Genomic DNA, 12959 nt, shown 5'->3' with positions numbered 1-12959 from the left:
AGACGATAGATGCGCTGCAAACTACTTTTTAGCGCGTCGCGCGTCTGTTGGAGATGCTTAAAAAAGACATGCGGAGCGGCCGGACCGCACACGCTGGAGCATGGCTGATGGAATCTCAATTTGATGTAGGCCGCCTCCGCAACAGACTGGTCGAAAGCGAGAATGTTCGTCAGGGCCAAGGACCGTGGCCAACATGCTCATCTGCCACAAGTGTATAAAGCGTTAGTTAACTTGATGAACAGCAATGCCGACTCCATGTTTGGTTGGCAAGTCCGAGAAGGCAGACGTCTACAGAACCGCATTTCGACATGCAAAAGCCATGTCCCGAAGCAAAGAATCAGTACCAAAATGTAAGCAACTGTATGAGAACATTGCAACGCAAGCATTCCCGAAAGAGCTGCAAAACATGGTACTCCCTCTAGTAGAGCAGCGACAATAAATATGGATAGGAGGGAATACAACACCTGACCACAACAAAAGGAAAATTACAAAGATTGGGGCACTCATGAACAAGAACAACATTTCAATGAGCAGACAGTTACAGCAAACCACAGCCTCTAAAGGCCAGAGCAGAAGAGGTAAAAATAAAACAAGGAACAGAAAAGGGCTATCTATACAGAGGACATAACAGCAAAGTGGCGCCACGGATGGAAATAGATATCCAAGCTTTGTTTTCACCTTCACAAAGCTATATAAACTGTACTTACATTTCAGAACAGCACGGCTCAAGTGAATATCTCTCTCACGAGCCAGTCCAAGGTGGGATAAGCAAAGTAGAGGATCAGAAACGACGGCAGCGCAAACAAAAACGTGACAAGGACGTACAGGAGCAGAACCGCGGCGCTGGCAGGGACGGCGTAGAGAACTATGAGGAGGAACATTATCACGAGCGGGAACTTGGCCGTCAGCTGCACGAAGCACACCATAAGCTTTTGGAGAGACACGCTGGCAGTGTTGGAGGTGTTGGCAGTGGCATTTCTATCTCTGGCAGAAGAGGAGGTCTCTGCTCGTGCCGTAGGGGTTCTTCGGTGGTGTTGACTGGAACTGGTGCCGCCACTGGAGGGACATACTGATTGGCGCTCTTCATGACCAGAGGAATGGAACTTTGCTCTGTCACCATTCATGCTCTCAACCATCCACAGCAGAAAGTAGTTCTTACGTGGGAACTTGAGGTTGCCCTTGTACACCAGCCGGAAAGATAATAGGTTGCACCAAGGACACGAGACAAAGAGAGGCAGCTGGATAGGAAGGGTTGGGAACTTGACAACAGCCCACTGAAGACCTAAGATGCAGTTCTTGCACATTGTGTGACCACACCACAAGACATAAGGAACGTTCTCTACGATGTTGAAGGATTCACAGCAAATTGGGCATTCAAGGCCTTCCTCTCGACTTGCACATGAAGAACCATCGTCATCAGAGCAATCATGATTGGATAAGCTGCCTTTTGATGGTTGTACCTTTTTCTTTATGCTTCCAGCTATGGCATTTGATGCAAAACTCCACATGTTGAGTGAGGAAGAGCTGGTACACTATGTTTTGTGCATCTGCAGTCCTGATGTACAGCAAAAAATCAGAATGCCTCACAAGCGAATAATACCATACCTACATAGAGGGAATGCCAATTTCTCCAGTAAAACTGACCACAAGTATTTATGTTGAGCAAAAAGTGAAATGCTCTCATAAATGAAATAAAGCCAGCAGTCCATAAAAAATCAAGTAAACAACCAATTGACAAGACAGGCAATGAGTCATATTAACTACATAATCATGTTTATTTTTTAGAACAATGATACAGTTTCCCTGTGCATTAGCTATTTCAGAAACCACATAACAAACACAGAAATGCTGAGAGTGCCAAGTGATATTACTGACTGCATACGTATCTACTTTAGTCGAGGAGGGATTAATAATGTGTGGCCTAGTTGATTAGGTGGCGATTTTCTCAGTCGGCTTTGTAGCTACCCTGAGTAAGTACTCCCTCCGTTCGGAATTACTTGTCTCGGAAATGGATGTAGATAGAACTAAAATACGTCTAGATACATCCATTTTTGTGACAAGTAATTCCGAACGGAGGGAGTACTTAATTTGTACAGATTTTTCAGTACATATAGCACTTCTCTAATAAAAAAACTAATAAATAAATTGACAATAACCGTGGTATCTAAAGAAGGTGAGAAACTCGGCAAGCAGGAATTCATCCGTGAAAGTTATTGTAAACATTTTTACTGCTGGAAACTTATCGGGAAGGAGCATCATTCACTAGTTTTAGATAAGAACTGTTTAGATAAACTACATGTGTGCTATCACATTAGACCTGCAGTGCTTTTCAAAACAGTTAATTATCCCTACCGTAACATATAAACTAGAAGAAATTACTCTAGTTACAAAATCGTGGTAAAATAACTAAATTATCACGACAATGTTTTAATCCGCTCAGTAAAGTCTACAGAGGACTAGCAGCACATTAAGGACTCTTTTGGATCCTAGGCAAGAATAGTTATAGCCTTGCCGGGCAAGGCTAGGTGTTTGGAACTGTTCAAATATCTTAGTTTTTGTGGGCCAGCTAGCTTGGGTGGGCTACAAAAACCTTGCTAGATCAGGAAAGCCAAATCGGCTCGCTTCCGATGGCAAACTTTTCGCAAAGAAAAACCAATGACCCACTCCTCACAACAGTTTCACAGGGCAAGGCTGGTAAGCAAAAGAACCAACGCAAAAGCTGGCTAGCTGAGCTATTGCCCAACTAAGCATCTCTAAATAGAACTATGGGAGGATCAAACAAATCCTACAAATTCTACACATGGCTTACTCATCATTTAATAGTTGCAATAAGAAGAATGCTTAGTGGTCAAAAGAAAACATTGCTTCTTCTGAACATAAATTACAAAATGTAGGACCACCAAGTCTAGTTCAGCCCTACATGATTTATATGAAAGCAATAGCAGGTTCTGAGTTGATGCCAATACACCCAATTTGAGCTATTTAATTGTATCACAATAAACAAGGCAATTATTAAGCAAAGATATGATTTCTTGTTTTTAACCAACTTGAGAAAATAAAATAGCCATTCGCATCATGACAGGTTCACAATCATACGGTATCCAGAGCCTAATAAAGCCTATGACTCCTCAAACAGGTTCAGTCAGAGATAGTTTCTAGCAAACTCGACTAAGCCCTGCTTAGATAATCGAGTCTATATGCGCCCTACCTTCTAGAAAATGTCATCAGACCCAAAAATCCTAAGCAGGTACCAGTCACGCAATTCCCATGGAATTACAACATTATCCGGCCTACTGGTCACTCCTCAGCTTCAGGCTACAAACCATATGTCTCTATCATCGTGCAAGTCACAAAGATTTCACTAACCATCGTTTAATATATACTTTTTCCCAATCTGACATTTCGTGCCTACAAACAGCCATGGAAATCCCCAAATCGGCGAGGTCTCCACCCCAAGCGCCCTACGGTAAAAGGAGGACCAAAAGCCACGGCCCAACCACGCATCTGGTCACGAGAGACTCCGTAACATCGCGAACGCGCGGGCAGGAGCCGGAAACGAATCGGGACAAATCGCTGGGGGGATTAGGGGCAGAGGGGGTCGGCAGCTCACCAACGAGGTCCCGGATCTCTGTCGGCGCGGCGCAGGGGCGGGCGGGGGACTCCGCGGGAGATCGGTTGTGGTGTGCTAGAAGGCGGTCATCCCGGCGGCGGCCGCCGCGTCGAGAGGGTCGCGGCAGAGTGGGGAGTGGCGGTCGGGTGGAGACGATGCGAGAGGGGTGGGGGAGGAAGATGACCGTCCCACCTGTTGTTGATTTCGGTTTCTTTCTCCCGTACGTTCGTGCGACTCGCTCGGGCGCAGTATATCTGGACCGCTCGTTTTCCTTTGGATGGCTCGGATGACGCCACTTTTTCCTCTGTTGCTATCTATCTTGGTTTGCTCTGGGAAAACTTAGTGATCAGATGAGAATAAGTAAAGATAAGTATGGCGAGCTGTCCAAAGGCATGATCATTGGCGGTGCACCCATGCTGTAGATACATCTCGTTTTCTTCGAGAAGGAAAAAAGAAGATATGCCGCGTCATGCCTTTTGCTCTTGACAAAAAGTCCCAATCCAAATCATGTAACAACAAATTGGCAGTTGGTTTATGAAGGCTCTGGTGTGGTACTGAGTTGTTAGGACATCTCTAGTCGATCTTAAAGAATGGCGAAGTAAACCGTCGAGTAACATTATTGGAGTGAATTTACTCCCAAAGTTTTGGTTGAACCTAGCCGAACTTCTAAGTTTAGTCGAGTATAAAACGAATTTGAGCAAACAAACACAAAGTCGATTCAAACAAGCACTTATTGAACATACTAGCCGAAGTTCGGCGCCAATTCAAAATCTATATCAGTTTTGCTAAAGGACATATTGATGTGCTATAAGTTTTGCATATCTAAATCCTAGCTACTACCCCTCTCTCAGTTTACAGGGCGTGCGCGTGCCCCTAAGTCATCAATTTGACCAACCTAATACAAGTCATATATTATAAAAAAGTATACCAATATAAACTTCAGATGTTCTATTTTCAAACTGTATAATTTTTGTGTTATATAGTTTATATTGAGGTGATAAAATTGGCAATCTAGGTGTACGCGTAGGACTTGTAAATTGAAACGAATGTAGTATATCATTGGTTTTACACTAAGATTTGTGCAATATTCTTTTTGTCTTTTTTTCATTTTCTTTCTAATTTGATTGAGGACTTAGATGTGCAATAATTATGGCACATCTAGATGTGCCCTAAACAGACCTGACAGACCTATACTAATAAAGTGAATAGTGCTTTTGCCCATCTGTTGATAATTTTACAGAAACCCCCTCTAGTTCTCGATATTCCACCTCGATCCTTCCCGCGGCGTACTCCGTGTACAGGCGGTGCTCCGCCTTGGTTCGGGTAGCACCGGTAGAGCTCCGCCATGTACGCCTCACCGTCAGCCTCGGGCGCGTGTCGCTCGCGGGCTTCTCTGTCCTCCCGGCGCTCACGGGCATTGGCCACACGCTGGTCCAACGGTGGCTCCGGAGGCGGCAGATAGCCGTCAGAGAAGTTTCGGCGGCCGACGACGCCATACAAGTGCATTGACTTGATGTCGTATGCACTCGCCGCAGCTTTCTCCGAGTGAAAATTGTCGAACCAGTGGGTTTTCCTGGTGTCTCGGTCGGTAGTTTGGCCCCGGCACGACGCGAGAGGAGGAGGAGGTATGGGAAGATTAGGCGACGTCGGCGCGGGAGAAGGCGGCCGTGCGGGGTCTATCCACCGGGCAGGCGCTGCAGATGGGCGACAGCGAGCGACGCCGGCCGGATCCAGCCATGGAAGGAGACACACGGGGGTGGATTTGGACGGTCGGACGATGGAGAGAGTGTTGGGTGCGATTTATTGGGCGGACGAGCAAGCGGATATTTTTACTCCTCGGCCGCCGCGAGGAGTAAATTTTTTACTCCCTTATATGATTTAAGAGTTCGGCTATGTCCCGGTTAGAGGAGTAAACCAGATATTTACTCCTCTAAGCGGTTTTAGGGGATCGGCTAAAGATGCCCTTTGTTAAACCTATGAAGTCAGCTTCTCAGGTACCATCCATATGCAATCCATTGTCGCTTGTGCTCACAATCACGCGGAGGTGGGCACTGACTGGTTGCGCCACTGCTAGAACTAATTGTTGCCCGCCTTTCCCGACGCCTGCAACTCTGCCAGTCGTGGCACCGCCACCACCTCCCTCTGCTGCATTCGGCCACCGCCACTCCTTCCGTCATCGACAACCACGTCGTCCTCACCGCTGTTGCCACTCCTCCCTCTGCTCGCCGTCGAATGTTGTCGGTAGGTCGAGCTTCGCCGTTGTGTTTATTGCACACGAGAGTGGGAGAGAGAAAGGTGGGGGTACATATGTTAGTCTAAGTATAGGGGGTATATTGGGGATCTACTGCAACAACACTTTAAACCCAATAAGCAATTATAAAGGAAGATTTTTTGAAAAGTTGTTAGTGCTGCAACAACGCTTTAAAACCAACACTGGTAGAAAAAGGGTATGTTGTCCCGGTTCGTAAGGGCCTTTTGTCTCGGTTCCTGAACCAGGACTAAAGGGTCGGTACTAATGCCCTGCCCCTTTAGTCCCGGTTCAATTCAGAACCGGGACTGATGGGCCTCCATGTGGCCTGTGCGCGGAGCCCAGGCAGGAGACCCTTTGGTCCCGGTTGGTAGCACCAACCGGGACCAATAGGCATCCACGCGTCAGCATTTCTGTGGCTGGGGTTTTTGTTTTTTTGAAAGGGGGGGGGGGTTGGGGGTTTTGGGGGGTTAATTTAGGTGTTTCATATATTGTGTTAGCTAGCTATAATTAATAGAGAGAAGTGTCCTCTCTTATGTCCGTGCTTGGTCGACGCTACGTACTATACATACGTATAGAGAGGATTAGACACGCTAGCTAGCTAGTAAGCAAACGAAGGAAACAGAAGATCGTCATGAACATATATGCATACAGAGAGAAGTGATATCGACCACCTCTCCTTCTCTGAGAGATTGGTCGAACAACAAGTTCTCGTATATCTATCCGACACTACCGGCTACATATATACAATAATTATCTCTTACAAATATAATCATACAGACTCATGGTCCACATAGTATTCTCCGTCTTCAGCGATCACGTGGTCAAGAAAGAATGCCGCCAATTCCTCTTGAATTGCTCGCATGCGAGCTGGTGCTAGGAGTTCATCCCGCTTCCGAAATATCTAATTTGAAGAAGGGGGTCAATACATATATATATGAATGAATGAAACTCAACACAAATGATGGTAATAAAATAAAATTGTGAATGTTGTTATTTACGTACTTCATATTGTTCGTCAGTGTAGCCCCACTCACAGGCCGTGTGGCGGATGGACTCGCAAACGTAGCATCCACAGAAATCATTCCCTTTTTCCTGCCACAACCATTTTACAAGAAATAGAGGTTAATCAAACTGATAAGCAAGAATGCCAAATCAATAGGAGATGCGCGGAACATGCTACTATAGTACTTATTTTCGGGTGTCTAAATTGCAGATTCTTCGGGAGTCCTGAAGCTTTTTTGGAGATTTTTTTCCAAACCCTGCCAGACAAAGAAAACAATTACTTGATATATCAGGAAATGAACAAAGTTGCTGATATGGTGGATAATGATCGATTTAACTTACTTCTCGAGCATTTGAGTCATGTCCGCATAGTCCTGGGGATCTTTTCGTTTTGAGTCTAAGACAGTTACTAGTCCCTGCTCAAGCTTAATCTCTAGGAGAATATAGTGGTAACTGCACACACATGCATAACTCATCAATTACATTACTATAACCTTGACTAATATATATATAAGGGAAACCGAATACGCACAAGACAGTAACACTCACTTGAAGTTGTAAGGAAAGAGTATTATATCTTTGTTTTCATTTATTACCAACGATCGTAGCAAGTTGGCCTCGGTATCTGCGGCATGAAATTTAACCTGAGTTGCATCTATGAGATATGTGTTAATGAACCCAATATCACCGACTTGTCTTTTCTTCAATTCGGCGATCTTCAATCTGCATAATATAGTGAGGATGATTATAAATACATGCAATGAAAGAGCTGAGCTATATAGAGAGACTTAATGACAGAAGTAGTACTACTTACAGACAGTAGCAGGTGACCGTTGTTTTATCGAGGGCCAATTGATTGAAAAACTGAAAGAACTCCTCAAATGGAACAGGCAACAGTTCAATTCCAACGAGGTCATGCTCCTTTTTAACTTTCACATACAAAGTACTCCTCCCCCAGAGTCTCTGCAGATTTTCAAGTACCAATCATGCAATCTTCGCATCATCGTTGATAGAGATCTTTCATCTTTGACGAGAGGCTTCCCGTACTCGTATCTTTGTATCTGCACCTCCATGGGTTCATAATGTACATCGTCGGGCAGGTAATCGGCAAGATTGCTATAACCGGGCACCATCCTCGGATCATTAGCGACGTTGTCGCTAGGCACCTTGAGCGGGGGCACGATTGCTTCGCTTGTTCGCCGAGCTGGGCAATTTGTTTCCCAGCTCGTCGTTCTTTCAGCCTTTGATCACTGACAGTACTTCCCGACCGCTCCGCTTCGGCAAATTCCTTTCCAATAATGCGCTCATAGTTTCCTTTCGGCGGAGACTTGGGTGGTTTTGTCAGGGCAGCCAGAGTGCGCTTCGCTTTCACCGGATCTACCTTCTCCTCCGGAGGTGGATGTCTCTTTGCTTTCAACCCTTGAAACCAGTCATCCACTTCGGTTCGCGCGATCTTCGCGTTCTCCTCCGGGGTCCTCTCGTATGGTAACTTCTCTGGAGTCTTTAGAGAAGGACCGAATCTGTACGTCCTCCCGCCTCTGGCTGTACTGCTAGACGCCGGCCGAGCAGACGGAGCGGCTGTCTTCTTTACTTGCTTACGAGGCGGAGGAGAAGGACTACGACGCGCCGGAGCAGCCGGAGCGGCGGCAGGTCTCTTCCGCCCTTGCTGACGAGGCGGAGAAGGAGGAGGCTGGCTGCTCGGGCGCGTCAGCGCAGGAGGAGAAGGAGGCGGAGTGCCGCCACGCGCCGGAGAAGGAGCCGGTCGAGTGCCCTGATCGTCACTCGCCGGAGGAGGAGGCGGTGGAGGAGGCGGAGTGCCCTGACTCGCCGGAGGAGGAGGCGGTGGAGGAGGCGGAGTGCCCTGACTTGCCGGAGGAGGAGGAGGAGGCGGAGGCGTCCAGTTCGGAAGGTTGATGAGCTCCTTCCGCCATAGGCATGGAGTCTTCAGAGCAGACCCTAGCCTAGTCTCCCCTTCACCGGTAGGGTGGTCAAGCTGGAGGTCCTCAAATCCCTCCGTTATTTCATCCACCATCACCCTAGCATATCCTTCTGGAATCGGCCGGCAGTGAAAAGTTGCGCCGGGTTCAGTAGGATAAACAGAGCCAACAGCCGCCTTGACCTTCAAATTCATCCATTGCGTCATAAGGTGGCAATTTTGAGACTCCGTGATAGCATCCACGGGATAGCTGGCAGGAGCCGTCAAGGCATGCTCCGGCTGAAGCAGCTCGGTGGAAGCCACGCTGCTTCTCCGCTGAGATGGCGGGGTAGCTTCGGGGGAAGCTTCGGCAGTACGTTTGCTGCGATTTGCTTCTCGTTCCTCTATCGCTTGTACCCTTGCTTGCAGCGCCTGCATTTGGGTCTGCTGCAATTTTTTCCTCCTCTCCTGGGATTTGTAACCGCCTGCGTCCGGAAACCCAACCTTCCACGGAATGGAGCCTGGCGTGCCTCGTGTCCGTCCAGGGTGCTCAGGATTCCCGAGGGCCATTGTGAGCTCGTCGTTCTCTCTATCTGGAAAGAACGTCCCTTGCTGCGCTGCTTCGATATACTGCTGAAGCTTCCTGACTGGTATGTCCATTTGATCGTTCGTCCAAATGCACTTCCCTGTTACAGGGTCCAAGGTTCCGCCAGCCCCGAAGAACCAAGTCCGGCAACGGTCTGGCCAGTTAATTGTCTCTGGTTCGATCCCTTTATCAACCAGATCATTCTCAGTCTTGGCCCACTTAGGCCGGGCTACGAGGTAGCCACCTGACCCCGTGCGATGGTGATGCTTCTTCTTCGCAGCATTTTGCTTGTTTGTCGCCGACATCTTCTTACTCTTTTCCGATGTCTTGTGGGCCACAAATGCGGGCCAGTGATCTCTGATCTTCTCATATCTGCCCTTGAATTCTGGTGTCTCTTTATTTTCGACAAACTTATTCAGCTCTTTCTTCCACCTCCTGAATAGTTCTGCCATCCTCTTAAGAGCAAAAGACTTGATTAATTGCTCTTTAACTGGCTTCTCTGGATCATCCTCTGGCGGTAGGGTGAAATTTGACTTCAGCTCAGTCCAAAGATCATTTTTCTGCATATCATTGACATAAGACACCTCAGGGTCTTCTGTAGCCGGCTTTAACCATTGCTGGATGCTGATCGGGATCTTGTCCCTAACCAAAACCCCGCACTGAGCAACAAATGCGCTCTTTGTCCGGAGGGGTTCAATCGGTTGGCCGTCGGGCGCGATTGCTATGATCTCAAACTTTTCATCCGAGCTCAACTTTTTCTTCGGGCCTCGTCTCTTTACCGAAGTTGTGCTCGATCCGGAGGGCTAGAAAAAAGAACAAAGACTTAATTAATATGTGTACATACCAAAACAATGAATGCATCAATTAGCTAGTCAGCAGAAGCTTAACTAATATATATACCTGGCCGGACTCGGTTCGGTCACCGGAGACGTCATCACGGTCTCCTTCTTGCACCGGCATTGGGTCACCGGAGCCGTCCTCACGGTCTCCTTCTTGCACCGGCATTAGGTCACCGGAGCCATCATAATCATAGCCAGCTGCTTCCAGACCATCGGTGTCATTGAGAAACAACGAGAAGATGGCATCACTTCCTCGTGTGATTATGTCCCCCAACAACTCTTCTTGTACTTCGTCTCGGGTAGTGTCCATAGTTCTACAAATATTTACAACATGGCAATTATTATTCAAACATGACAGATGGATATATTAGTGGCAAACGTAGAACTAATATTAATTAGTGGCCTCGACGCTACTTCTCTAGGGTTTGGGGTGGCCTCGATGCTGCTTCTCTAGGGTTTGGGATGGCCTCGACAACGCTTCAAGGATAAAAAAAGAAGAGGAAGAAGAAGAAAAAAAGAGGAAGAAGAAGAAAAAAGAGGAAGAAGAAAGAAGAGGATAAATAGCAAGTATCGTGGGTCAGGGTCGCCGAACGGTAGAGGAAACCCTAAATAGCAAGTATCGTGGGTGTGAGATACATGTGGCCATCGGTGTCGGACACTACATCCACGTCCCACAGGTGACGTGGGCGTCGAAGCCCGCGCCACTTGTGGGACGTGGATGTAGTGTCCGACACCGACGGTACATGTATCTCACATCGACGATACTTTCTATTTAGGGTTTCTCCTCTACCGCTCGGCGACCCTAGATGACCCTCGTTCCCGATAAAATAAAGAGGAAGAAGAAGAAAAAAAGAGAAGAAGAAGAAAAAAAAGAGAAGAGTTCTTCTTCTCTTTTTTTTCTTCTTCTTCCTCTTTATTTTATCGGGAACGAGGGTCGTCGAGGGTCAGGGTCGCCGAACGGTAGAGGAAACCCTAAATAGCAAGTATCGTGGGTGTGAGATACATGTGGCCGTCGGTGTCGGACACTACATCCACGTCCCACAAGTGACGTGGGCGTCGAAGCCCGCGCCACTTGTGGGACGTGGATGTAGTGTCCGACACCGACGGTACATGTATCTCACACCGACGATACTTTCTATTTAGGGTTTCTCCTCTACCGCTCGGCGACCCTCGACGACCCTCGTTCCCGATAAAATAAAAAGGAAGAAGAAGAAAAAAAAAGAGGAGAAGAAAGAATAGAGGAGAAGAACTCCTCTATTCTTTCTTCTCCTGTTTTTTTCTTCTTCCTCTTCTTTTTTATCCTCTTCTTCCTCTCATGTTCGACGACCCTCGACCCCTCGGCGACCCTAGACCCCCTCTCGACCCCCTCATGTCGAAGTTATCGGGTAGGGGGTATATCGACAACGACATACCCGATGCATACATACATACATACATATCACATGCATCCATACATATATGAACAAAATTAATATCTACTAATTAACAACCTAAATATAAAAACTAATACATATAGGAAGAAGAAGAAAAAAAGAAGAGAAAAAAGAATAGAGGAGAAGATCTCCTCTATTCTTTCTTCTTCTCTTTTTTTTCTTCTTCCTCTTCTTTTTTTATCCTTTTCTTCCTCTCATGTTCGACGACCCCCTCTCGACCGTCGACCCCCTCTCGACCCTCATATATAAAACATTTTCTTCCTTCTATTCCTTCTTCCTAAATATATAAAACTTTTTTTAAAATGAAACTAACCTAAAATGTACTAAATCAGAGAACATATATAGTTAAAAAATTTCTAATTAAAAATCTAACTTTTGCATATATGTATTTTTAAAACATCATTACAATTGAAAAAATACATACATACATACAAAAAACATGTAAAAAATACATACATACATATATGAACATACATGTATATCTAAAAAATACATACATACACATATATATGAAAATCTATAAACATGTAAAAAATAGCATGTATAATAAAAAAATGCACGGCGGCGGCGGGGGCGGCAGACGTGCGGTGCTCACAGAGGCGGCGACGTTCGAGGCAGGGGACGGCGACGGCGACGGTGCAGGGGCGGCGCGCATCGGGGCAGGGGACGGCGGCGCGCGGCGACGGCGTCGGGCGAGGGCGCGGGCGAGGGCGTCGGGCGAGGGTGCGGGCGACGACGACTCGTGGCGCGGGCGACGGTGACGGCTGGGGCGGCGGGTGGCGTTAGGGCAGCCTGGCGGCGTCGATGTGCTCGGCGTCGTTGGGGGGCAACTGCGAGGGAAATGTGAAATTTTCCTAAGTGCTGGCTTATATAGCAAAGGCATTGGTCACGGTTCGTGGCACAAACCGTGACCAATGCCCCCCTTTAGTCCCGGTTGGTGTCACCAACCGAGACCAAAGGCCTCTTTTCAGCAGCCCAAAGGGCGGGAAGCGGCGGCCTTTGGTCTCGGTTGGTGGCACCAACCGGGACTAAAGGGGGGCATTGGTCACGGTTTGTGCCACGAACCGTGACCAATGGCCCCCTTTAGTCCCGGTTGGTGCCACCAACCGGGACCAAAGGCCTTGTGCGGCTGCTGCGTCGAAAGTTTAGTCCCACCTCGCTAGTTGAGAGGGGTGCGCAGTGGTTTATAAGCCCCACTGCCGCACCCCTGTCGAGCTTCTCTCCATTGCAGGCTTACGGGCCTAATTGTCACTGCTATGCCTGTGGGCCTACTGGGCCTCCTGCGGGCCTGAATCCTGGCCCTTTGATGGGTTTCTAGTCGTA

At 47.4% G+C, this 12959-nt stretch overlaps 1 protein-coding gene across 2 annotated transcripts; it reads right to left on the bottom strand.

The window, feature by feature from the left end:
• Nucleotides 1–506: 506 nt before the first annotated feature.
• On the bottom strand, nt 507–3841 carry LOC123085038 (uncharacterized). Of its 2 annotated transcripts, none has more exons than XM_044506597.1 (2): nt 3611–3841; nt 507–1555 (listed from the first exon to the last, which is right to left on the bottom strand). In XM_044506597.1, the coding sequence occupies exon 2, from the start codon at nt 1506–1508 to the stop codon at nt 726–728; it is 783 nt and encodes a 260-aa protein (XP_044362532.1). In that variant the 5' UTR covers nt 1509–1555; nt 3611–3841; the 3' UTR covers nt 507–725. The 2 variants fall into 2 exon arrangements, with proteins under 2 accessions (XP_044362532.1, XP_044362531.1); XM_044506596.1 differs by having other exon boundaries at nt 507–1547; nt 3611–3818.
• Nucleotides 3842–12959: the final 9118 nt, after the last annotated feature.

The sequence above is a fragment of the Triticum aestivum genome, chromosome 4A (genome assembly GCF_018294505.1).
Source record: "Triticum aestivum cultivar Chinese Spring chromosome 4A, IWGSC CS RefSeq v2.1, whole genome shotgun sequence".
Lineage (NCBI taxonomy): Eukaryota > Viridiplantae > Streptophyta > Magnoliopsida > Poales > Poaceae > Triticum > Triticum aestivum.
This window is presented reverse-complemented; position numbering and strand designations above follow the sequence as displayed.